At 50.5% G+C, this 26,720-nt stretch overlaps 1 protein-coding gene across 1 annotated transcript in view; it reads right to left on the bottom strand.

Annotated features, from left to right (window-relative positions):
- Nucleotides 1-25,567, bottom strand: part of CRKL (CRK like proto-oncogene, adaptor protein) — a 38,244-nt gene extending 12,677 nt beyond the window's left edge. The window contains exons 1-2 of the mRNA XM_036758651.1: nucleotides 25,220-25,567; nucleotides 5,036-5,501 (exon numbers count right to left, since the gene is read on the bottom strand). Of these exons, the coding sequence (XP_036614546.1) occupies nucleotides 5,036-5,501; nucleotides 25,220-25,530 (777 nt within the window). The 5' untranslated portion in view covers nucleotides 25,531-25,567. The remainder of the gene's footprint in view (nucleotides 1-5,035; nucleotides 5,502-25,219) is intronic.
- Nucleotides 25,568-26,720: the final 1,153 nt, after the last annotated feature.

The raw sequence follows: 26,720 nt of genomic DNA, 5'->3' as shown, positions 1-26,720 counted from the left end.
CACTTTTTTAAGCACAAAGGTCAAAGTGAATCCAACAGTCCTCCCTCACAGAACCCTGCCAAGGCCCCGCCTTGCCTGCAGCTGGTGGGCCAGTCCAGGAGCCACAGACCAGAGGCCCTGCAGATGGGTCGATAGAAATGCCCACGCATCCTTTCCATGGCTTTCAATAGCCCGATCTGGTACAAAGCTTTGTGAGGGAGACAGGCTACTGACACAGCTGAGAAAAACGGGGCCCCAGAGCTTGGGAGAATCACAAACAACGGACAGGGCTTTGGGAGGAAGCCACAATGGGCACAATCAGGCGTCAGGGTCACCAAGGAAGGATCAACTGCAGGAGACACAGGAACATGGTCATCCCAGAAGAGACCAAATTAAGCTGCCAGGGGAATTCAAACCAGAGGGGAGGAGGGAAGGGGAAAGACAGGACTCATCATCTGGGAGTGTGACCATGAGCCCAAAAAAGTGTCACAGGATCAGAAGGCTCTGCATCTCCCCCCAGCCTGAGGAGCAGACACAATGAGGAGTGGAAAAGAACCTCTGAGTCTGTGGTCAGGGCTCAGCAGCAAGGCCAAGGCCACTCCTCACCCAGTAACAGTTGGCCTACAGTTCAGAGAGTCCATCTGAAGACACCTGACATGCCCGGATCATGTCATGGGGAGGGCCTCAAGAGAGTGAAACAGCTAGAGGCGGCTGTAACTCTACAGCATGCAGGACCAACATGTCCAAGGCATTTCTGTCCTCATCCCTTGCACAATGCTGTCTATGTGGATGGAGAATTACGAGTCTCTTACTAAAGCCGGGGGGGGGGGAAGAAGCGCAGCATCCTCAGAGCCACAAGTTCCTGGCTAGAATTGATGCACAGCAGGAAAATGCAGCTACCTCAGTCAGCCTTCCTTCCTTCTTACCGTGCTGTGTTTGGGACAGATGAACTGACAGGGCCATGTGGAATCTTTGAGAATCATGAAGTGGAACAGTATCCCCCATGGGGAGGTCTGAACCAGATTACTTAACAAAATAGCTAAAAATACAATTGGACATAGATAATGTCAGCATGTGGTTTTCAAAGTCACTGTGGGAATCCTCAGGTACCGTTTCAAGCAACCTCCATCACTAGCTGATAGCACTGACACAGATGATGGAGTGTAAACATGGGACATTTCCATGATCCTCTGAGGCAAAGTTTAACAAAAGGACCCAGCTGGTTTATGTTGGCCAGCTGGAACAGAAACAACACAGGTAAACACCAATTGTTGTGATGTCCTGGGTCTTTCAGTGGCCTGGAATGACAGCCCTGCCATCCTCCAGAATATCGTGGTCAGGTGGAAGCATCCTGAGAAGTCAGAACAGAGCCAGGCTGGGGAGGGGATGATGACCAGGCCGTGAGGACCAGTTGAAGGAAGGAAGGCAGGAGAGGTTTCTCCTGGGGCTGGCTTGTGACAGATAGATTAGGCTCCTCCCCGGCCCAAAGGGAAGCACCACCTGTATGGTCAAGCCGAGGCTGGGGACCCTAGGAGGACATTGACCTCTACTGTCCAGGGAACTAAGAGGCCATACATGGTCAGAGTGGAGGGCCCTCTCAACTCCATGATTCTATTCAGTGACATAAAAGACTCTGCTGAAGAGAGAGAGGTGAGCTAGTCACAACCTCTGATAATGAGGGGTGTGACCTGAAGGGCCCATGGCTTACAGATAATAAAAACAAGAGGGAGACTTCTGAAGTATAGAGAACTAAGAAGAATGTGAGAACTTCATAGGGACAAGATAGCATGGCCCCAAAGATCTAGTGGCACAGGCATCTGCTGCCTCTTTCAAATGCCTGAGAGGTACCTGACCTAAATCTGAAAAAGGTTTCTCATCATTCATTTCACCTTGTTGGGGGGGGGTGGTGCGGCAGGGTAGAAAGCTAACTTCTCAAGGCCTAAGGTAACTCAATTACATTTGGTTAAGGGGGGAAAAAAAGGTTTTGGGGCCCGGACTTATTTCTGTGCTGAACTTGCAGTGAGGCAGCTCATGGACCTGGTAGTGAGTGGATGGAGTGGTGCTGGATTCAAATCCAACCTCAGACATTTACTAGGTGGGCAGCCCCCGGGCAAAGCACTGAAACTCTGCCTGCTTCAGTTTCATCCGTAAAATGTTTGGGCAGCCAGGTGACAAGTGGACAGAATGACGGGCCTGGAGTTAGGATGACCTGAGTTAAAAACCAGCCTCAGACACTTAGCAGCTGTGTGACCCTGGCCAAGTCACTTAACCCTGTTTACCTCGGTTTCCTCATCTGTAAAATAAGCTGAAGAAGGAAATGGCAAACCACTCCAGTAACTTCACCAAGAAAACCCCAAAGGGGGCTATAGAGAGTCAGACACAACTGAAAACAACTCAGGTCACTGAGAGGAGACAATGAGAAGCACAACACGAATGCTCGCTAGCTATACTCCTGGAGTGGGGGAGCTAGAACCCTGACCACTCTGCAGATGCTGACAAGCAGGCCAGCAGTGGGTGGCCTGTGGGCAGGATCTCACCTCTTGACCAAGCACTGCCATCTCTAGGACCCAATGCTGCCAGACTTTGTTCCACCATCCCGAGTGGGGCAGCATCTTACTGTCAGGATGTGAAGATGACGACAATGATCTATAGTCCAAAACTCTGCCCTAGGTGCCCCTTCTTTGCTCATGGTTTCTCTGAAGCCTACCTAGGAGGGTCTGGGACACTGCTAACACATACACGTCCTGACTCACTTTTAAATATGCGTGTACTGGTGCTGGGCTCGAGCTGCATCTCCAGAGCTGTTCCAGGCCCAACAGGCCAGGGACGCTCCCACAAACAGCCTGAACAGATTGCACTTCCAGAACTGCTGCCTTTGCCGATCCAGCTTCTTGAACACAAATACTCTGATGAAGTTTTTTGAGTCATTTCCAAAACAGTCCCTTGAGCTGCTATAATCTGGGCAACGCTGTCAAAGGCACCAGGGACTTCAAGGGGCACACTCTGCCCTACTTGCCACCTCACTTCCCGTTTTCCTAGTAACCTAATTGTGACACTCCCAAGGGTATACAAGCGTATCCTGGCTTTTTCTTTTGAAGCAAGAAGAAATGCCATTCTGCCAAAGTGCCGTGAAATCCACAGCAGATAAAGACGAGGTGCCCACTTCACCTTACACAAGCAACACCTCACAAGTCCCCTATTTGCTGTTCAATGCAATCTAGTGCAATTTTATTTGCTCGATCCAAGCCACATGATGTGGGTGGTAAAGTGCCCTGCTGCCCACCCCAGTATTTCTCTACTGGGACTGCACTAGGAAAGGCTCAGGTGTAGACAGTGACTACAGACTCTTGACCTCCAAGCTGAGTATATAGATGTGGGCCAGGGGCCTCCTCCCTTTGCACTCTGAGTCACAGGGAGGGGAGGGCCCACCTGCTACCCCCTCTGCCCCCATCAAAGTCTCTTTCCTTCCAGGCCCAAGCACAATGTGATGCAGTTTCTCAACCTCTCCTTTAGTCTCCTTCCGAGTTAATAGACTCCTCATACAAGTATCACAGCTAATTACAGAGAAATGGGACAAAGCTAACCAAGATAAAATTACAAAGAAGCCTTAAAAATAACTTTCTAGACAGGCCTCATAACAAAATGGAATGAGCTGTCCCTGGAGTCAGGAAGACATGGGCTCAGCCCTGCCTCTGACAGTGGCTGCATGACCCTGGACAAGTCACATCCAGCACTTCTGGGGCCCACATCATTCCCTTGTCATCTAAGCTTCAGGTCCACACTGGCAAGAGAGAGTTCCCTACACCAGTGAAAGCCCCACACATTTCATGGTCAGTTTTGACCAGTAGACTGTGCCATCCAGCTGACCTTCTTGCTGGCTGGGAGGCAGTCCCATCATCCTCCAGGCCCTAGGCTGGTAACTCTTGGGGCTCCACCTCTTACATTCCCTGAGTCCTGTCTCCCCCCAAAACTCCCCACTGTGGACAAGAGGCAGAGAAACCCCTTTGAAGGGCTGTCCAGTTCTGAGCTATGTGGCCTGGGGCCTAGGAGGGAGCTTACGCCAGTCTCAAGGATTCAAAATCAGATCCTTAAAAACCAATCCTTGCAGTCGTGGCGGTATGAGCTCTCCCTGCTTCCAGGTTACACTCAGATCCTAAATTCAGGTCAAAGGGCTCCCCTTCTTTTCTGACTTGGTGTGAGTCCTCCCAGTGCCTGGGGGGGGAAGGTCACGCTCAGGAAGGGCTTCTCTTAACTGGCCTCAGACAGGTCCCCGATCCTCTCTTTTCTACTAAGTGGCCCTCTGCCCTTCTGGGGCAGAGAAGGCAAACTCTGAGCCAGCAGCAATGTCCAGCAGGGCTCCAGGGGTCGGAGCATTGCAGTGGGCTGGGAGTTCAGACACCCAAAGTCTCTTCTGGGATACACCATCACCTTCACTAAGTCAAACAGATGGTTTCATGACCACTTCCCACTTAACTCTCTCCTGACGGCTGCTGGGGTTCACTCCAGCTTCTCTTCTTACCCACCTGCCCCCGCTGACATGCCTTCCAAAGGAGAGCTTTCCCAAAATAAATTTGTGAATAAAATAAGAAGGAAAAGTAAAGTCAAACAGTAAAGCCCTTTGCTGACCAAGCACTGCCATCTCTAGGACCCAATGCTGCCAAGGCATGTCCCAAACTGGAGCACAACATTTGCAGGACTGATTGAAGCCCAGCATTTACTTAGACCATCAAGTGAGGTTAAAGCTCCCATTCCCTACTCAGAGGAGAAAGCTGATGCTCAGAGGCCTTAAGTAAGTGACTTCCCCAAGGTCACACAGTCCTGACTCTTCCTCTATTGCCCTGCTGTGCCTTTATCAAAGGGTCAATAAAAAGATCTATCCTTAGTTTGCTCCCAAGAATGCTATGGGATGTCATGAAAATTTCCCACAGACTCAATCAAGGAGACCAAGAATGTAGGGGAAGGAAGGAAAAGTAAATGCTGTGTATCTTTGGTTCCCAGTAGCACGAGCGCGAGCGCACACACCACCCCCCCCCCAAACCAAGCTTGGTTACTTTACCTCCAAGGCCAAGGCGGTCTTGTCATAAGCGCACGGGACTCTCTTCTGAATTGCTTTTGCAAAGACAGGTCCATTCTGGGTGGAGGGCAGGGGGCTCATCACTGCCCCTGGAGGACTGGAGACGGCAGGGAGAGGATTTGCTGTCTGAGGCTGGGCATAGGCGTGAGCAGGTTCGGGGATCCCATAGCTGTTGGAATTCCGGTTTCCGTGCTTCCCGTGAGGGGAAGATCTCACCAGCTTTTCTACATAAGGCACAGGAATCATCCCAACCTGGCCATCCTTGTTACGTGCGCTCCACCACTGCTCCTCAGGCTTCTCAACGATGGCCAAGATCTCACCCTTCTTAAAGGCCAGATCTTCGGGGTCATTCCCAGAAAATTCATAGAGAGTCCGCACGTATTCCACATTTTCTTCTGTGGGAGGCAGGTTGGGTGCTGAGGCTGAACCCATAGGTGGGCTTGGATACCTAAAACAAAGCAAAACCGAATTCTGTATGACTCTAAATAAGAAACACTGCTATTAGCAACTGAAGCTCACTTGGAGAAACTGAGAATCAGAGAGGTAAGATTATTCATTCAAGGTCACAAAGCTAGGAAGCTTTTTAATCCCATGTACCCAGATGTCAAGACCTGAATTCTCTCTGTGACTCCTCAACTCAGGACTTCCCCTCCAAGGAGAACCTTGACCTTGACACTTAAAATGAATCGACAAAGGTGTGTCCAAATGAAGTAACTTCCTACCTGCAAAGCACAACAAATCTAACACACACGCACACGCACGCACGCACACAGGCAGACTTTACTAGGCACCCTGATGAGGTATGATGGCAATGGTACAGGTCTCAAGACCTGGACCTCAAGTGCTAACTTGGAATCAGGAAGACATGAGTTTTAAATCTGGCTTCAGACACTTACCCACTATGTGATCCTGTTACTTTACCCGTTTGCCTCAGGCTCCTCATCTGTAAAATGGATTCAGTAACAGCACCTACCTTCCAAGGTTGGTGGAAGGCTCAAACGAGCTGTCAGGTGCTGAGCACAGTGCCTGGCACATGGTAAGCTCTACATAAACGTTAGCCATTATTACTGCTGAAAATCTGGGTTCACATCCTGGGCGCCACTTACTGGCTACATGGGATCTTGCTAAGTCACTGACCTTTTGTACCCTACACTGCCCTAGCCCTAAAATGGGGTCTACTTCCCTAGGATATTGTAAGCAGCAAGCGACATTAAGTCTGTAACTTCTAATGCCCTATGTAAGCATTTGAATGTGATAATGAAAGGGTGTCTACTTTCTCCCAAGCACAGAATACTGAGAACTAAAAGGGGCCTTAGAGGCCCTGCCATAAAAGCAGAAGAACCAGGACGCTTTCCAGGTGATTGGCCCATTTCTGGACAGCTCTAATTTTTCCAAGATAGGCCTCAATGTGCCTCTCGGCAGTCTCCACCCACTGCCCCCCCCCAAGTCAAAGAGAATGAGCCCAGTCCCTCCTCCGAGTGACAGCCTCTCGTTCCCAGGGAGCCTTCTCTTGTCCAGGCTACATATTCCCAGTTCTGTCCACCAATCCCCACACGGCAGGAATTCAAGATCTTTCACCACCCTCGATGCCCCTCTCTGGACACTCTATGACTCGATGTAAGAGCAGGAAGCTAATTTTTAAGCACCGTTATTTCTTGTCTACTTCCTGTGTATCTATCAGATGTGTGAAAGAGCTCATTAGAAAGCTGGTACAGAATGACAGGGAGGGCTCCAAGAGGGGAGACACCATGATGGATCAGGCAGGAGAAGCCTCAGAGGATGAGTGGATGGTAAACAGGGCCCGAAGGATGTGAGTCGGACAAAGGGAGGTTCACTGCATACAGAGGAGAGGCCGGACATGCTAAGAGAAGGGCCAGACCACTGCGGTGGAGCTACTTCCTCCCAGTGTTTCTGCAAAGCTTCAAAGTGAGGAAATCGCTGCCACAGCAGACCAGTCCATGGGCCATACTGGACCCCGACCTACCTCCCTGGAAGTCGCCACATTTTTCACAGAATCAGGAGGTGAGAGAGGACAGGCCCTCAGAGAGAATCTCTCCATTTCCCAGATTTTGCAGAAGATGCTGAGGCTGAAGAGCCAGGGGTCTCACCTTAGGCCAAGTAAGTTTCCAGAGGCCAAGCTGGGCTGGGACTGTCTCCAGCTCCTTGCGCACTGTCAGTACAAAGGAGCAGCCTCAGCTTCCCGCCTACCAAAGGACAGCACCCACCTCCCCCGGGGGCTGGAAGCCTGTGCTCCGGTTTTACTTTCGATTCCCTTTTTTACAGATGGCCAACAGACCATAAGGGCCCACAGATATATACCTGGACAAGGCACAATCTGGCCAAGCTTAAGAATGCCCTTCCTCCCCCCAAGCAAAGCTTATTACCCACATTCACAAATGAAGGAAATGCTCACTGTCCAGTACAGGTCAAGGAAAAACGAGCACACCTAGGCCTCCCCAAAATCCACCCAAGGGCCCCTTTGGTGTCCATGGGCCCCAGATTTAAGAGGCTCTCTTTAGAAAGCCAAAGCCACACCCTCCTTTATCTGCCTGGCAAACAGAAGGCCCAGTTCCTGGGTGAATGATGGGACCCGGGATTAGAATCTCAACCTCTGAGGCACAAAGTACTTTGTGAATCTGAACCCTCGAGAATATTCTCCCTACAAAGTATAAGCCAGGATTAGTTCAGTCCATTCTGGAATCCACGCCCAGAGAGATTCAGTTATAGAACATCTTTCAAACAAAAAATGAGTCAGGAAAAAAGTTCTGTTTACAAAATGCTTTACGGCAGACACAACCCCAAAGTGAGGGCTCAGACCCCAACATCCTTTTCAAGATTCTATTTAACCCTATTTTATGGGGCGGGGGGAGTGTGAAGCAGAGACTTCTTTCTACTCTCAGGCCATCTCACAACATGGGGGTGGGGAGAAAGGTAAGAGAAAGAACTAGAACCATAGGAAGGCCTCAGGCAGCCTCGTAAAGAGCCAAAAAATTAACTACACTGAAACTTCAAGCCCTTCTCATCAAACACTAACTTGGTAATTTCAAATAGGGCCTAAAATGAAAATCAGCTCCTTTATTTTGGCTTTGTCACCAGAGTAATTACAATGCAACTGTCAAGTCCTTCTTTAGAGAGCCCTAGTTAAAAACTTTTAATTGGGCCAACCTTTAAGCAGGCCACTAAGTAGGCCTCGGTGCAGATGGACCAAACACAGGCCAGCTTGAACTTACAATACAAAAAGGGGCCACTGGGCCATCCAGTCACCCACCTATCCATCCATCCAGGGCTGTGAAGGAACTGAAACATCTAAGAATTAGTGTCATGCTTGGGAGAATAAGATTCTATGTTTCTGGAGAGATCTAAAATATGACAACGGAAACATGAGTAATCTACCCAATGGGCATGCTATTCTGCATGGGAAATGGCTGCAATGCATCAGTATGAAACATGGGGGGAGGAGGGATGACAGCTATCATCGCCTTTGGGCAGAACGACCTCCCTTGCCACCATCAAGGCCAGCAGCTGTGGTGTATGTAAGAACAAAACTATCTGGACCCCAGCCTTCCAGCTCCCTCAAGAGCTTGTAATGGTTCCAAGTCCTGAAAAGGGAAAGTGGAGGGAGGAAGGCCATTGTGGTCCACAAAGTTGTACCTCAAGGGGTGACAGATAAAAACAACTGAGAAAACAAAAATTCCCTCCCCGCCCCAGAATTGGGATTGGTTATTTCACTGACCAGAAAAGAGCTGCTGCCCAATCCATAAAAGGCCAGTCTTTTCAAGCCTGGGGGAAGCACAGAGCCCAGGCAGGAAAATATATAAGTTCAGGCTGTGAACTTGTTAAAAGGATTCCAGTAACTGCACTTCAGTTGGTTTACTCTGCAATCCTCTATTTTATGCATTTAAAAACATTATTCTGAGGCATCCACAGGCTATCCAGGCCCCCCCCCAAAGGTGAAGAAGAAGGGGGTAGGTCAGGCCCTCACTTCACACATGGCCAACTCCAATGGACAGAGAAATGCAGGGCTTGGCCAAGGTCACAAGGTTAGCGTCAGAATATTTTCCCAAGCTGGATGAGGCATAGAATTAACAGAAATGTAGTGTGGAGAGAGAAAATAAATGAGGAGAGTAGGAGGGAGGAGAAAGCATAGAAAGAATGGGACTGTGATAGGGCATCTCCAAAAACTTTCATGGGCTTTTCATTCAACTGGGGTGGGGGTGGGGGGGGGGAAGGAGTTGGGGAACTATGGATTCCAATTCTGCCCTGGAGGTCCTCAGCCAGTAGCACTGGGCTCCCAAGCTGGGAGGCCTCAACAAAGCCACACACAAACTGCACAAGGAGCCTCAACGGAGCCCAGGGACAGATTGGAAATGTCCCCTTAAAGTCTCAGCAAGCAGAACCCGAGAACAATTTATACACAGACATCATAAAGAAAAACCAACATGAAAGACAAAGACGTGAGACCGCCAACCCCACACCTCCTACCCACCCCCTTGACAGACAGAGGCCTGGACTCAAGGAGCAGAACAACACATGCAATTTGGGACACAGCCAATGTCAGATATAGATTGTTATGGGGCAGGGCAGGGCCCCTTGGTTTTCCCCAATAGGGATGCAAGGTTAGAAAGGTAAGGAAAGATGGAGGACAGGGTTAGGGAGGCCCTCCCCTCAAAAAAGGAAAGAAAAGTGGTTTATTGAGGCATCTTAAAAAACAAATAAGATGCCTCAAAGAAGCAGAGAAGGCCAGAACGAAGCATAGGAAAGTATGACAGCTTTGAAAACTACATGAAGTTCTAACATATTTGAAAAGCAAGTACAGAAGAGACCTGCAAAGTCCTCCTGCTCAGTTCTATGTATACGGAAATGCCCATTTTATTTAGTGGCTAAATAACAGTAACATTCATATAGCACCTACTATACACCAGGCACCGTGCTAGGTGCCTTACAATTACTATCTCACTTGATTCTCACAAACCGGAGGTAAGATGCTGTGATTATCCCAATTTTAACAAATGGGGAAACTGAGACAAACAGGTTTGGGTTTGTTTTTATTTTAAGGTGACTTGCTCAGGGTCACAGAGCTAAGTAGTGCCTGAGGTTTAATTTAAACTCGGGTATTCTGAGGCTGAGAGTAAAAATAAATGAAATTTTAAAAAATGTCCTCTCCAAAAGCAGATCTTCCTTTGTAGCTGAGTATAAGGATAATGGGAATAAGACCTTCCCCACCCATCAATAGGCCTAGTGTGGAGCCCATTAAGGGAAGCTTGCTTGCTTGCCAGAAAGCTTCCACGCCTTGGCACTGAGTCAGGAGGGTTGTGATTCCTTCCGGCTCTGAGCCTGTTAGCTGAAAGAGTATATATTTTGAGAGGTGAGCTTTGGCTCTGGGGGCTCATTTATGAGAAGGATCTTGTGATTCCCTGGTCGAGTGGCCTTATGTTTAGAGCTCCCTGACTTCTCAGGCTCTCCCAATTTAGTGGTGGATGTAAAGTATGTAACAGCATTGTTTTGATTCAGGCAATAGAGCCCTGATGGTTGGTCTTTATTTCTCTTCTCTGTATTTTCTCTGTTTGTATTTTATGTAATTAAAGGAGACTGTTGACCCCTGAAACAGTTGTCTTTCCTAGTAAAGCAGATCTAAGAACCTGTGCTAGCAGCCATTCTGGGTGTGCCAGCTACAGAGGTGCCACAATGCCTGCCCGCCTGCTGAAGTCCACTCACTCCACCTTCCTGTCTCTCCTTTCTTTCCTCCCTTCTCAGGCACTTGTCACATTCTCCCGCTGAGCTCTCATTTTTGTGCCCACCCCCTGCTGCCAATCCCACAGTTCCTAGCACGCAGGCTGAGGGCTCTGAATTCAAGGAGGACTTAGGTTCAAATCACAGCTCGAACCTCTCAAGAGTTGGGTGGGTTTGGACCTCATCTCACAGACCCTCAATTGCCTCTGGGAAAAGAGGACTATAATTATATCTAACAGGGTGGATGTGAGAAGAAGGTAGCAGAAATCACAAGTTATTCCCACTGTTCTTTGTTGAACTGAGGGGAACAGAAGCTACCAGTCATGCAGCCTGCAAAGGCAGGGCCGACCAGGTCCTGGGACACAGCTGCACAGACACGAGGAACATCTGAGAAGAGGAGGAGACCATGACCTAGCACTGCTGGAGCTGAGGAGCTGCCAAGGGCCCCAGGAGAGCCGGCACAGTGTACTGCTGTCTGCCTCAGGACGGCCTCACGAGGCTCTGAGACAACAGCAGGGCTGAGCCACTAGGAAGGAGCATGGAAACGGATGTTCATTGTGAGGAGGCAGAGGATACGGGTGTCAGAAAATGAAGGGGGTGCAAAAACAAAAGATGGCAATAACTTTTTCTTGTAAGAAAAAAATCTAGTACGTAAAAGGTTAAATTCTAGGAAACTCTCCTGTCCAGGTCAGCACATTCCAGACCACATTCCCTGACAGGCTAAGACAGGCTGCATCCAACAAGCTGAGACAGAGGAGGATGCATGGAGAATCACCTCCATAAGCAGCATGGAGGGCTGGGGCAAGAGAAAGCCCTGGCTGAAAGAGCTCCCTCAGCCTGGAATGAAGTGAGAGGCCCCAGGGCGGGGCCCCTCTTCCGTGCGGCCCCCAGGGCCCTCGAAGTTTAAAGCTGTGAAAGCACAAGTCCAGCAGCTGAGGCCCATTGAGGGCAAGGCTGCTGGGACTCAAAGGGAGCAAACGGGTGGACATGTGGCTCCATGTGCCCTTTGGAAGGGAAGGCAGGTCTCACACTGTGGGGTCTTCAAGTATGTTTAGAGTGAATGCAGCCCAGAGAAGTAGGACCCAGTGGGGAGAGCCAGAGGAACCAGCAGCAGGGCAGGTAAAAATATCCTGAAAAGAAGACTGGAGAGAGGGTGCCCAGGTATGGCGGGATCCGTGGGTCCCTGAGTTCAGAGATGAATGGAATAGGCCAGAGGCCCTTGGCTGCCGCTCTTGGGAGTGACCCTGAACAAGTCACAACCTCCTCCTGTGGACATCAGTCTCCTCAACAGTAAGATGAAGGAGCTGGTTGGGCTTGCTGACCACTACGGTCCCTTCCAATCCATAGTCTATGATTAACTTCATTACTTTGTTACTACACTAGAAAATCTGCCCCCTAAATCTGAAGAAACCAGGAATTATACACTTGGAAAAAAATCCATTGAAGTTTATGATTTAATTTAGGAATAAGCTAAATAGAAGTCAATATGTAAAATACTGACAAAAACAAAACAAGACAAACCCAACAAAATAAAAAGAACAGAAACTGGTTTCATCTCCCCCTGCTGGGCTCTTTCTCATTCCCTCCAGGGCCCCAGGCGGGAAGCCGTGGGGGACTCTGGCTCTTCCTTCTCCCCTTTGAAACCACCGGGTACCCCCTCATTCCCAGGGCCAGGGCCATGTCTCCCACTAGCTCATTTCAGCCCTCATTAGCTTCCTCAGGGACTCTTTCTAAAGCCTCTCTTCTGGCCTTCTTCACAAGGTAGCCAGTCATCTTCGGAATGCAAAGGACAGCAGCAACATTCACTCACACCCTCAAAAACCATCAGTGGCTCTCACTTCCTGCCTGAAAAGACACAAAGTGTCTAAGGCTAGATTTGAATCCAGGAAGATGAATCTTCCTGATTCCAGGCCTATATTGCCCTTGAACGGACTGCACATCATACCATCGGCCTCCTGTGCACAGCATTCAGCAAATAGCAACTTTTGTTTAAGAGAAAATTAAAGGCACAGGAGGATTGGATGAAGGAACTGGGAACGTGTAGTCTGGAGAAGATTGGGAGGGGGAGACAGATACAAGAGAGTATCTGAAAAGCTGTCCCTTAGAAAAAGGTGAAGCTTAGATTGGTTCTGCTTGGTCCAGGGAACAGAACTAGCTAGATGTCAGTGACAGAAGATACAGGGACAAACTCCCACCCAAGGCACTAAGTCACGGGGATTCTAATCCCTGAATGTCCTGCCTCCCAAATCTGCAGTCCCTTCCAAGACCTCACGGGCCTGGAATGACCAATAGCACCTCTCCCTGAAGATCTAATAGCCCAAGGGGTGAACTAAGCTCCCCAGAATCCTGACTGCTAACCTTGGACAAGAACCAGGCCAGGCTAAGAAGGAGGAGGCAGGTTCCCCAAGCACAGGCCAACCTTTCTAAATGAAAGCTTGCCCCGAATGAACAGACATGAGACCCCAACCACGGCTCTGTGTAAAAGGACAGAAGCATTAAGTTCTGAAGTAAAACTGGACATCATCAAATTACCCCAATCCCTTTTGTGAGCTTGAACCCCAGAGCAGCAGGGGACCCTGGAGCCCACAGAAGTCCATTAGCTCTTAAAGCACAATTCTCCTTAACATTCTCCCAGGTAACTGTCCAGCCTCTAATGTAAGACCTCTAGTTGCCAGGGAGCTCACTACCATGACTTCCCTCTGAATTACCATCTTGGGAGCAAGCCTTCCCCTCAGAACTTTTATAGTGCCCACTTTGTGAGGGCAGGGGTCCTTGCCCTTCCCTTGTAGTCCCAGGCTTAGCACAGTCAGCACTCAATGAAAGCTTCGAGGCTGACTCCCTCTCCTTCTTCCTCTTCCAGTGATCCTGGACACCTCCAGTTGTCAGGAGGTCTCTCCTCGCCCAAGTCAACCTCCAAGTGACTTTTAACCTTAGAACCAGCTGTCTGGAGGCCAAGCATAATCTCATCTTTGTTCCATACGGCAACATTTCTTCAAATATTTGAAGGCCATGAACGACCATGTGCCTGACTAGAAAAATGTTATTTCTTTTAATGGCCCCCAATCTCTTCCCTGGAAAGAAGAGCATCTATTAAGATATCAATGGTTTCTGCATTGTTGCAAGAAATGTTACCATCTCCAGAGAGGTGAGAATGTACATGGCCCAGACAACAGGCATTGGAAGGAAATGTGGTGAGAACGTGATGTTGCACACGACAAAGAGAGACTAGAAGGAGAGGAAAGATGTGAAAAGTTGGGACTGCCAGGTGGCAAGAAGCAGGGATAACAGATGGACACATGGCCTGTGACTGACAGTCAGGAGAAAGCCAGGAAAGCTCCCCACTCCCCACCTCTGCAGGCCATGGTGGATGCCATGTGCTGCTAACCTGGCTAACTTTTGGGAGAATGGGGGCAGAGCCCCAAAGGAGAAGGGGTAAGGTACAAACCCGGAAGCAACATCCAGGCTGATGACATCACACTACTTTAAAACAGGGCTTGGCAATACCCTTTGACCCAGTAATACCACTTCTAGGGTTGTATCCCAAAGAAATCACGCAAGGGGGAAAAGGACCCATATGTACAAGAATATTTATAGCAGCTCTCTTTGTGGTAGCCAAGAATTGGAAAGCAAAGGGATGCCCATCAATTGGGGAATGGCTGAACAAGCTGTGGTATATGAAGGTGATGGAATACTATTGTGCCATAAGAAATGGGGATGATGCAGACTTCATAACAACCTGGAAAAACCTACACGACATAATGCTGAGTGAGCGGAGCAGAGCCAGGAGAACGTTGTGCACAGCCACAGATATATGGATTCCGTGAGGACCAACCTTGACAAACTGCGCTTTTCTCAGCACCTAAGGGGCAAGGACAACTCCAGGGGACTCACGATGGAGAATGCTATCTTCATCGAGACAAAGAACTGCGAAGTTTGAATACAGACTGAGGCACACTACATGCTCGCCTTTTCTGCTTCTCTTTTGTTTTTGGGGTTTTTTTTTTGTTTTTTTTTTTTTTTTGGTTCTGTTTCTTCTTTCTCATGATTCATTCAATTGGTCAAAATTCTTCTCCACGACTTGACTAGAGCATAAATTAATTCAATGCGAAGTTATACATGACAGTTATATGAGACTTCATGCCATCTTGGGGAGGAGGGGGAGGGAGGGGAGAAAAACTGGAACTCAAAACTATGTAGAACCGTGTGTGGTAAACTAAAAATAAATAAAGAAAAAAAAAATTACTAAAAAAAAAAAAAACAAAAAAAAAACAGGGCTTGGCAAACTGCATTTGGAAAGAACATCTCCTGTCTGAAATGATACAAACCATGCTTCACTCGTGGGCAGAGTGCCAGACGTGGCTGCAGGCGGTAGTTTGCCATCCCCAGCTTTAAAAAGATAAATGTCTTTCTTAGCTGAGAAGGCGCTCAAAGGTCTGCAAACAAATTCTCCAACTCTTGGCAGGGTAGACTAGTGGACCAATTCAGGAAATCCTGGTTTTCATCACAGCCCTGACGTTGTCTGAAGTCACTTCACCTGTCTGAACCTCAGGTGAGCACTGGGAGCCCTTCATAATTTTCCTCCCACCTACCACAGGACTCCCCACTGGGGCATCTGCCCTTTCCTAGATACAACAATTCCCCTCTAATAGCCAGCACCAGCTGGCCCCCAGTCAGTAAGAGGGTTCCCCTTCCTTCCACCCAGAAGAGGCCTGGCCCCAAGTTCAGCTTCTCCTTTGGGCCTTGAGGGCACCTTCTGTCTGGGGCTCTGGACTTCAATCCAATTAATAGGATGATAGACTTAGGGCCTTCCCTTCCAAGCTGCTTAAGATCAGACGTCAGCACATCCACGAGGAGGTGAAGAGATGCCCATAAAGGACAATCAATTGAGAAGCAAAGAACGGCTAAGCTGGGAGTCAGATGTCCACTCAGTCACTGCCCACCCACACCCCCAGCTTCATTCAATAAATATTTACTAAAAGCCCCCATCTCTGGCAGGCCCCTCAAGCAAGATCGAACAGCCAAATGGCTTTTGCCAGATTCTACCAACCCAGAATTCCCTGCCTCGTCTTCTACGCTGACAACACTATTCCTTCCAAATGCTCTGCCAGCTTGGTAGGGCCACACCTGAGTGTGCTGTAGGAAGATCTCTGGATACGCTGAATCCACAACAAAGGTCTGTGCCTCAGTGTCCTCAGCTGTGAAAGGAAGAGTGACTGGGATACCTAACTGCCCTCCTCCCTGAACTGGAGGCTGGAAGGCCTTCTGTTGAGGGCACCTAGGGCAGAGCCTCCTCCACTCACTCCTTCCATATATCAGTTCAGCTTCTAAGTCCTGTCAAACCTCTCTTCATGTCTTCTCTGATTTGTTTCCTTTCTCCATTCCCAGAGGCACCCTGTCTGGCCAGGCCCTCCAAAACATACCTGCACCTTCCACCTGGCCTACTGCTCTGCCAACCTAGCCAGTGCATCCTCCCCCAGGGGCCCAAGGGACTTATTTACCCAGAGTGGAGGGCGGAAGGTCACTTCCCCGATCCTTCACCTCTATCTTCAGGATCAAACTCTACCCACTGTTCGGCATTGAAATTCCATCACAACCTGGCTCCAGTCTACCTTTCCAAAGCCCTCTTCTGGCCTTCCTGCTGTCCCACACACACATTTCATCTACCACCTCCAAACCTTTGCACAGGCCCCTCCCATGCCTGGAAGGGCTTAAAAATGGTTGTTCAACTCAAACACCATTCCTTACAGGAGGAATAAGCTAACGGCTAGCCCAGCTGTGACAGTTTCTCTACCCCAATCAATTAATGGTTAACAAACACTGATTAAGCACCCACTATACGCCATGCCACAGACTCTGCTGAGTGCTGGTGATACAAAGAGACTAAGGACAGTCCCCACCCCTGCCCCACTCCCTCCCCGAAGAAGCAATAAGCAAACAAACACAAACAAGCTACAGACAGGAGAAACAGGAAATGGAGGGAAATTACTGGAAGAGGGGTGGGGAAGCCTTCCTGTACAAGATGGGATTTTAGCTTGGACTTTAAAAGAGCCAAGGGAGTCAATAGGTGAAGCAGAGGAGAGAGAGTGGTCTAGACTTGGAGGGCACCATAGAGAATGCCTGGAGCTGGGAGCTAAGAGTAGAGGGTCTTGTTCATGGAACAACCTGAAGAGGACATTGTGGGGAGTGAGGTGTAAGAAGACTGGAAAGGGAGGAGGAGACAAAGTTAGGGAGGGTTTTGAAGGCAAACCAGAGCATTTTATATTTGCTCCTGGAGGCCATAGGGAGCCACTGGGTTTACTGAGCAGGAGGACACCATGGCCGAAGCTGCATTTAGGGGAAATCCCTTTGGTGGCTGAGTGAAGGATGGACTGGGGGACGGGATGGGACTTGAGGCAGACAGACCCCCCCCCCCACCCGGGGCAGCTATAGCCATAGTCCAGGGATAAGGTGATAAGGGCCTGCACCAGAGCATGGAGGCTATGGCAGAAGAGAGAAGGAAGGGGATTAGGGAGATGGGACAAAGGTGAAATCAACAGACCTTAGACATGGGGGGGGGAGGAATGAGGAGTCCAGGATGATGCCAAAGATGCAAGGCCAACACTGAACTGCTCCTCAGAGACTGTTGGCAGGCCCTTACTCAAAAGGCCTTTGCAGCTGTATGGGACCCGCCAGATGGGGTTTAACAAGAGCAACATACAGCCGACCGTCGCTGATCTCCCTGAACGAGACGGACTAAAGCCAACTCTGGCTCTCCTTAAACAGCGTATCACTGGTGCATCACAAAAACCTCTTCATTTTTCCATCAGAACTATTACCAAGGCAGGCCTACCCCACTCTATAGGGGTGCAGAAGAGTTTTCAAAATCACATTGGTTCCTCTGAACTCCCCTCCAGCCTGTTGGCATCATTGTGATTCTGAGTCTTCTGGATGTCCCCCGTGTTAGCCCTGTTTCCAGTTCTGTGTCTCCCACAAAAATACGCCTCTCTCACTGTTCAATCACTGCTAACATTGAACAAGACAGGCTCATTCAGCATCCAAGGCCTAACATGACATAGTAAGCCCTAAGCCCTTAATAAATGTTTCATGTCAGTGTGCCATTGGGACCTGCAGAACGACCTCGCTCCATTTTTTACAATTGTTCCCTATCAGCTATCAAAACCATACAACTTCTCCCTTTGATGGGGCAAGATCTGGGCATAGTATATAATACAAAGGCACAGAGTCTGGCACTTGGGGCTTAATAGACGCCCCCCACCCCCATCATAATAACATACCTTCACTAATCAGTGAACTGATTTACTTATACACTGATACAGATGGAATCTCATTAACTCCAAGCCACTGTCCTAATCTTTTGTTAGATTGTGCTGGAATTACACTGTATCCAGCCCTGCCTGAAGTAAACACCATCTGCTGCTGCTTAGAAATGACTGGTATCCAGACATGTGTGTTCTAATCATCTCTGTTGTCTCAGAACTCGATCTGCATCCTTTTCTCCTCGTGGTAGTAATGATCTTGTAGCCCTCAGACTCTGGCATCTCTCTGCAGAGGTTCAAAGTGGAGACAAAGCATCGTAACTGTCCAAGAAATACCAGCTGAGAGAGCACAGATTCAGGAATTTAAAGCAGGAAGAGGGTATCCTTTTGAAGATGAGGCCACTGAGGCTCATCCTATTTTTGGAGGGGGCACCATCATCCTTGAGAAATCTCTTCCCAACAAGTGAGATCACCTCACTGGTCTCCCCTCAGCTGCTCAAGTGACTGTCTCCAACAAAGGTTTGGCCATTTCACTCCCAATGGCTCCCAGCCTCCTTTAGGAAGGAACAAAAACTCTCCTTTGGCCTTTAAAACCTTTCCCAAAAAAGGTGAACCTAACTTTTCCACCATGTTCTACTTCACTGCCCACAGGCCCCCCCCCCCCCCCCCCCCCCCGTCCCCGCATCCCCGCTCCATGCAGACTGGCCTCCTTGCTGCTCTGTCTTCCACCACCACACCTTTGTCTTGCCCTCCTCAGCTGCTATCCTGGGGGGGGGGGGGGGGGGCCAGCAGCGCCTCTCTTAAGAAGCTCCATTCCTTAGGATTCCTTGTTTCTTTTCTAATTCAGCTCAAACACCTACCTTCAAAACGAAGCCTTTCCTGGCTCCCCAGTTCCCAAGGTCCTTTCCCCAAATGATTTGGTTTATTTTCTATTTCCTTGTAAACGTATGAGGTGATAGCAAACATTCATATCACACCATGTTCCATCTCATCTGATTCTCTTCCCCACCCAAAGGAGGGCAAGGGCCATTTCCTTTTTTCTCTGTCCCCACTCCCCCATCACAGAGCTCCCACACAAAGTAGGTCTTTAATAAAAGTCTGTTGCAGGCAGTTTTCAGAGAAAGAAATTAAAGATATCACGATGAAGGAAATGCAAATCAAAACAACTCTTAGGTACCGCATCTCTCCTGTCAGATTGGCTAAAATGACGAAACAGGAAAATGATAAATGCTAGAGAGGATATGGGAAAACATTACATTGTTGGTGGAGTTGTGAACTGATCCAGCTATTCTGGAGAGCAATTTGGAACTATGCCCAAAGGGCTATCAAACTGTGCATTCCTTTTGACCCTGCAATACCACTTCCAGGGCTGTATCCCCAAGAGAGCATAAAAATGGGAAAAGGACCCACACATACAAAAATATTTCTAGCAGCTCTTTTTGTGGTGGCCAAGACCTGGAAATTGAGGGGATGCCCATCAATTGGGGAATGGCTGAATAAGTTGTGGTATATGAAGGTAATGTAATACTATTTTGCAGTAAGAAATGATGAACAGGTGAACATCAGAAAAACCTAGAAAGACTTCTATGAACTGATGCTGAGTGAGGGGAACAGAATCAGGAGGACACTGTACACAGTAACAGCCACACTGTTCAATGACTGACAGATGTAGCTCTTCTTGGCAATGCAAGGACCTAAAACAATTCCAAAAGACTCATGATGGAAAATGCCATCCACATGCAGAGAAAGAACTATGGGTCTGCACGCAGAGCCAAGCAGACCAGTTTCTTTTTTTGTTTTATGTTTTTCTTTCTATAGTTACTTCCATTCTTTCTAATTCTTCTGTACAACATGACTAATGTGAAAATGTTTAAAAGGAATGTGTATGTAGAGCCTATATCGGATGGCAGGCCGTCTTGGGCAGGGGGAGGGAGAGGGAGAAAATTTAACACTTATAGAAGTGAATGTTGAAAACAAAAAATAAATAAAGGCCTGTTGCCTAATTGAGGCAATGGCTTTAAAGACTAAAATGGCGTGAGAGGGAGGAGAGGGGCCTTCACACCTCTATACCCAAATGTTAGCTCACTGACTAATGTATCTAGGAAACATGTAGAACAAAGCAATACAAGCTCTCTGTAAAATTCTGCTTCATCAGCCTTGAAATAAAGATGCAACAGCACCTGAGCTCCCATCAAACTTGGGATATTTTCCCTGCACCAGGTCCAAGTCCTTTCTAGGCTCAAGGCTTTAGCTCTGGGGACAACAATCAGGGTAACATTAAACTACCACAGCAGGTTCGCTCCAATCCCAGGCCTGCCTGGAGGTAAGACTCAGATGTACAAGTCAGGAAAATACTTAATCCAATGTGAACAGCAGGCAGACAGCTCCCAACTGGGATCCTGCAGTCTCCCTGAATAAACCAGGGCTGTTTGAGTCTCGAGAGAAGCTTTAGGGATAACAACTGTCTTCAAGAGCAGAAGGGCCACAGAGGCCAGAAGTAGGAGTGAGGGAGAGAGGAAAAGAGCAGCCCCTATTGTCTCTGGGATAAGCTCCAACTTCCTCTGCTCAGCATTCAAAGCCCTCCATGTTCTGGCTCCAACCTCCCTTTTCTGCCACCCTCCCCCCCCAACCCTGCCCCAGACACTAAGCTACTTAGGAGCTGTCCCCCTACTCCACCATGGGCATTCCTTCATCTGCCATTTAGCTGCTGGGTCTCAACTACTTCCTCCCCAAATTGATCCCCACCCCCCACATGGTTAATGTTCTTCCTCTGGGTAGAATGAAAGCTCCCTGAGGCCAGGGCCTGCTCATTTTTGTTGTGTCCTCCCTCACCATGGCAGGTGCTAGACAAATGTTTGCAGAACTGAATTGAAATTGAATACAAAGTCCAGGGAGGAAGCTCCCTGAAACAAAGAGCTTCCTCCCAAACCGGCTGGAATGGCTGGCCCAGAGGATGCAGAGGTAGTGAGCTCCCCATCACCAGATGGGTAATTGGACTAATTTGAGGAGGGAACTGATTGGATAAGACCACCCCTAAGAACCTAACTTTGATTCTGGAAACAAACTATTCTAACTGATAAATGAACCACCCCAAGTGAGGCAAGGCAATCTAACCTCTGCATCAGAATGCTCCCCGAAGCCAGCTGGGTCCCTTAGCTGGCCTTCTGTTCCCTCCCCACAACACTGGGTTTTTGGTGAAGAAAACAGGTCTTGTAAAGCTGACAAGCACTACACTATTCCGACCATAACCTGGCTTGCCAAAAAGGTTCCCTGTGCAACAACCCCGTTTTCTGAAACAAGCTTTTAATTAGGCCACAGCATTAGGCCATGCACTTTTGGAGTAAGACTGGAGAGGGAAGCCCTTCCCAGACAGGCCAGCCCAGAGCAAATTCCTAATGCAGACACCAATTCAAAATTCGATGGGAGAAGCGGGTAATCCAGATTTTGTGTCTGCACACTGACATCTACTTTTATTTGGAAATTCTCCAGTCAGGGATCCAAATGGAGAAAGTGATGAAGGACAATTAGAATCTGATTTAACCAAGTAGTTACTTGGTTACTACAAAGCCACAAATCACAGAGTCCAGCACCACCATTTGAAAGGCTCCCCTCTTTCAGAGCAGAAGATGTCACTCGTCTTCAGGTCCTTCCTTCCTAGCTGATCGAACACCCTAGCTTCCAACCCACTCTCTTCTACTCCTCCTGCCAAACTGGCCCCTCTACTTGCTGGTCATCCTGCCCCCCAGGCTCACAATGCTCTCTGCCTCCCCCCCCCAACTCTTGAACCCGAAGCTTCCTTCTGAGTCCAGCCCAAGTCCAGCCATTTCCTTCAAGACGCCTTTCCAAACCCCACCCCCCTATGTCAGGGCCTCCCCACTCTATCCTGTGTAACTGTATGCTAACTATCTCCCTAGCAAGGATAACCACAATAGCTGGCACTGATAGAGCTCTGGGAGGTGTCAGTAGTATCCCCATTTCACAGATGAGGTCACATACATTGAGTAAGTGTCTGAGGTGGGATCTGGCCTTTAAAAATAACAATGGCTAACATTTATCTAGCACTTAGCTGCTTACAATCTTTATGGCATTTGGTCCTCACCAGACCTTTGGAGGTAGGGCTTCTTACTATCCTCGTGTTACAGGGGGGGAAACTGATGCAAACAGGTGAAGCGATCTGCCCAGGGTCACAACGCTCTATCCAATGCACCACCTTTCCTGGCACCCAGTAAGCACTGAAGAAATGCTTGCTGACTGGCCAGACAGTGGAGTCTCCAACTGCCAGTCTAAAGAGCACTTCACCCATACCTCAGATCCCAGCAGTACTGGCCACGACAGCAAAGCAAATTTCAGAATGGCAGGAGATTCATCTGAGGAAGGCCTCTGCCGTTCCCATCCCAGCCCAAAGAAACCCACTCAGCAAACAATACTCAAGGAGCACTCTTACTCCCAAGGAACCAGAGAACAGAGGGCAGAAGGGCCCCATGGAGCCCCCCCCCCCCTCACAGCTGGGAAAGACTAAGGGACTTAGCCAAGGCTCCACAGTCAGGTCAAAATCCTAAAAGGCTTTCCTGGAGCAAGACTGGCAGTTCCCTAGCACATCAAGCAGCACCTTTGCACTGATGCAGCCCCTTCAATTCTATCTCAAAAGACTGTTCTTTCTCCTGCCCCACATTCAAGAAAAATCAGAGAAATGTAGTGACGTCAAGCCAGGTGATGGAAAGAGTGCTGGAGGGGGGAGCCAGGAGACTGGTCTGAGGTGCTGAAAATCAACCTCCTCCCTGTAAATGAGGGCATAGATTGCCAGGCAATTATCTAATCTATGTCAGTGGCCAAGCAGCAAACCTTGCTTCAATCACTCACTCACTCATTTCCAAAAACTGGTAGTGGGGGAAATCCAGGAGAGATCCATGGACAAGATATCAGCACCAGAAAAGGGCATTTCCAAGGAAGCTGGTCCAAACACACTGGACTTCCAAGTCGCCCTCCAAAATCAAAACTTTCAAAAAACTTAGAACTGGGAAAAACCTTTCCAGATATGGAAAGACTAGATCTGACAAATCCTCATTTACAAGAGAGGAAAGGTCATCTCACCATTTGCCACCATCTTTCCTACACACGTGCTGCTGAATGAAGGTGGAGAAAATTCTTCAACCTGCTCTGATTGGATTCACTACAACTCTTTTACACGACCTCATGTGGACCCTCACTGCTGTCAGACAACCTTTCTGCCTTACCAACTCATTCTGCCACTCTCCAAGGCAGCTCTTCTAACTCCTCAAAGCTCCCATTCCTTTCCTTCTGCCTACAAACACGCCCACATCTCCATCATCTTGAAAAAAGTCCTCACTAGATCCTTCCATCCCTAAAGCTAAACTCCTCAAAGGGGCCCACTCTAACGGCCTCCCCTTCCACTTTCCTTAGGAACTTCATCCTTCAATGGAAACTGCTCTCTCCAAAGTGACCAACGAGCCATCTCTTAGATGCCTGATCCAAAGGACTCTTCTCCGTCCTCCTCCGCCTGGCCTCTCTGCAGCCTCGGCACTGCCCACCACTCTCTCCTCCTTGGCATTCTCTTCCCTCTTCCTCTTCTGGCCATCCCTCTCTGACCACTCCTTCCATCTTCTCGGCTGAGTCCTCCTCCAGATCATGACACCTGATCACAGGTGTCCCTCAGAGCTCTGGCCTGGGCCCTCTTCCGCTAGCTCTCACAAATTTTATTACTCTCTTGTCGACGACTCTCAAATCTACCTTTCCTGCCCCAATCTCTCTGCTGACCTCCAATCTCCAACTGCTCTTTAGACAACTGGAACTGGCCGTCACGTCTAAAACTGAACTCATCCTCTTCCCCGCTAACCCCCTCCCCCCAGGAGTCACCTCAATTCCTCACTCTTTCTCACCCCCCATTTCCAAGGCTTATAGAGTTCACCTCCGAAGTGTCTCTCCTGTAACCCTGCCCCCACCCTGGTGCAGGCCTCATCACCTCAGGTCTGAACTATGGCCATAGCTGCTGGGGGTGGGGAGGGAAGGGTCTGCCTGTCTCAGTCACACCAGGCAAACATAAAATGCAGTTTGGTGTTCAAAGCCCTTTCATAACTCAGCCCCCTCTGACCTCTCCGGGCATCTCACACCTTATTCCCCAACACCCATTGCACCCATTGTTCCAGCCTTTTCCATGCTACTCTATGAACAAGACCATCCATCTCTGGGTTCCAGGCATTTTTTCTGGCAGTTCCCCCAAGTTTGGAATGTTCTCCCTCCTCAGTCCACTCGACTACTGACCCCCCCCCCTTAAGTGCCACCTCCTCCAAGAAACCTTCCCAGCCCCCCTAAAGCCTCCCCCTCTAGTTGAATTCCCCTTTACCCTGTATGTGATGTCCATTCAGTTTGCTTGTCCCTCACCCATCAGCCTAGGCGCTCCTAGGGGGCAGGGACTGATTCTTGCTTCTCTGTATCTCCAGCCTGGCAGTGTGTGCTATAGAGTGGCAATTTATAATGAACGCTGGCGGACTGGAAGCCCCAAGGAGACTGACAGGCTGGGGTCCCTCAGGGGCAGCAGGAGAGCAGAACTCGGCACTCCTAGAGGTCAGCTAGTCTGAACGCAGATGGCCAGGTCTGGGGCCGGAGCAGAGGCCTCCCCCTCCCCCTCCCCTTCCCGCTCAGGAGGCTCAGGGCCTCTGCCCTGCTCGGTCACCTGTGTGCACAGAAGGGACGTGAGCGGCTCCCTGGACACCGGACTGGGGCGCGGGTCCCCGCGTTTCTCAGCATTCTGCCGCCCCAGCCTGGCTCTGCCCACCTGTGAAATGGGGATCCCACTCGGCACAAACGGCGAGTCACCGCTGCCCAAGGTCACCCCAGGGGCACCGAGCGGAGGGAACGGAGGCCGGATCGGGGTCCGAGCACCTGGACCAGCTGACCACCTGCCCCTTGGGCCAGATCTCTGAGGCAAGCCCGCTGCCCCCCCCACACAAACCAAGGGACCTGGCCGCACAAAGACGCTCCGAGCCTTTCCGGCTTAGTGGAGGCTTGGAGCTGTCTCGGAAAGACGTTTTCAAATGCACAAAATCCAAACCGCAGAATTACACAGAACTCCCCCTAAGCCCCCGGAGGCTCTTGGAGGACCCCCCCATCCCCACCCCCACCCCGGGCTCGCTCCCCGCCCCCTCCGCAGGCTGGGTCGTACCTGGGCGCGGGCTCGAGCAGCGTGGTCGTGTCCAGGTAGTGGATCTTGTAGAACTCGAGCAGCGCCGGCAGGTGCTCGAACTCCTGGTCCCCGATCTTGAAGCGCCGGTTGGGCAGCGAGTTGATGATGTAGTGGGACACGCGCGAGTTCTCCGACACCGACAGCACGTAGTCGCCGGGGCAAGTGGACGAGTCGCGCACCAGGAAGACGCCGTGCCGCTGGCCCTGCAGCCGGCTCTGCGCCTCCTGCCGCGACACCGGGCCCACGTACCAGGCCGAGCGGTCCGCCGAGTCGAAGCGCGCCGCCGCCATGGCCGCCGCCGCTCCGGGCCGCCCGCGGGGCCGCGCGACACCGGGCGCCGGGGGCGCGCGCCGGCTACGGAAGCCCGCGGGCGATTTCGGGTCGCCGCCGCTGCCGCCGCCGCTCCGCCGAGGGGGCCGCTCCCCGCGCCGCGCCCGCCAGCCGCCGCCGCCGCCGCCGCCCTCGCGCCCTCAGAGGCCCCGGCCCACCCCTCTCCCGCGGCACCGTCGCCGCCGCGCCCGCACCATCGCGTGCCGGGGCCCGGGCCCCGCCGCTCCGCGCCTCCGCCGCCGCCTAGCCGCCCCGCCGCCCGCCGGCCCTCACCGCTCCGCCGCAGCCCTGCTTCCCGAGAGCCACAGCAACAAAATGGCGGGCGACCGGCCACCTCCCCAGCCTCTCCGGGGGCGTCCTCTGCGCGTGTGCGGCCCCGCCCCACCCCTCCTAGCCCTCGCTGGTTGGCCGGCCGGGCCTCCGCGCGCCCAATGAGGATCGGCGCTCGCGCTGCCCCGGAGCTCGCGCCCATTCGCGGCACCGCCCTCCCGCCCGTCCGCGCGAGCGAGCGCCGGCGCGCGTGCCCGGCGCGGGGCGGGGGGAGGGGGGGGAGGGGGCGGGGCGCCCGGTTCTTCCTTGGGTTTCGAAAGGCCAAGCCGAGATGGGGAAATTTCTGCGAGAGTCCAGGCCGCGGCGCGGGGCGGGGCTGGGCGGCCCCCGTCTGGGCCGTAGTGGTCCGTAACGACGGCCCTCCTACTTCCCTGTCCAGCCATATGTATTAGTATAGATGCGCACCAAAATCAAACCTTGGGTGTTTCTGGCCCCCCTCCCCCGCTCCCCTCCCCGTCGGCCGTATATATTAGTAACGATCCACCCCAAGATCAGACCTAAGGTATCCTTGACCCCCTCCCCCTCCCCACCATCTGCTGCTAAGTTGATCCTCAACAAGATCAGACCTAAGGTGTCTGAGGGCCTCACCTAGTAACTCAGCCATCTATATTAGTAGTCAGACCTATGGAGACCCAAGGACCCGCCCTCTCCTTAACCGTATTTATTAGTAACGATCCTCACCAGGATCAGCTCTAAGATGCCCCCAGCCCTGTCCCTGGGCAGCAGTATTTATTAGCAGCCATGGGCCCCAAATCAAACCTGGGGTGGCCCAAGGGCTTCACTGGCCAACACTCGGGATGTGTGGGGTGTTCAGGGAGGA

The sequence above is a fragment of the Trichosurus vulpecula genome, chromosome 1, assembly GCF_011100635.1.
Source record: "Trichosurus vulpecula isolate mTriVul1 chromosome 1, mTriVul1.pri, whole genome shotgun sequence".
Lineage (NCBI taxonomy): Eukaryota > Metazoa > Chordata > Mammalia > Diprotodontia > Phalangeridae > Trichosurus > Trichosurus vulpecula.
This window is presented reverse-complemented; position numbering and strand designations above follow the sequence as displayed.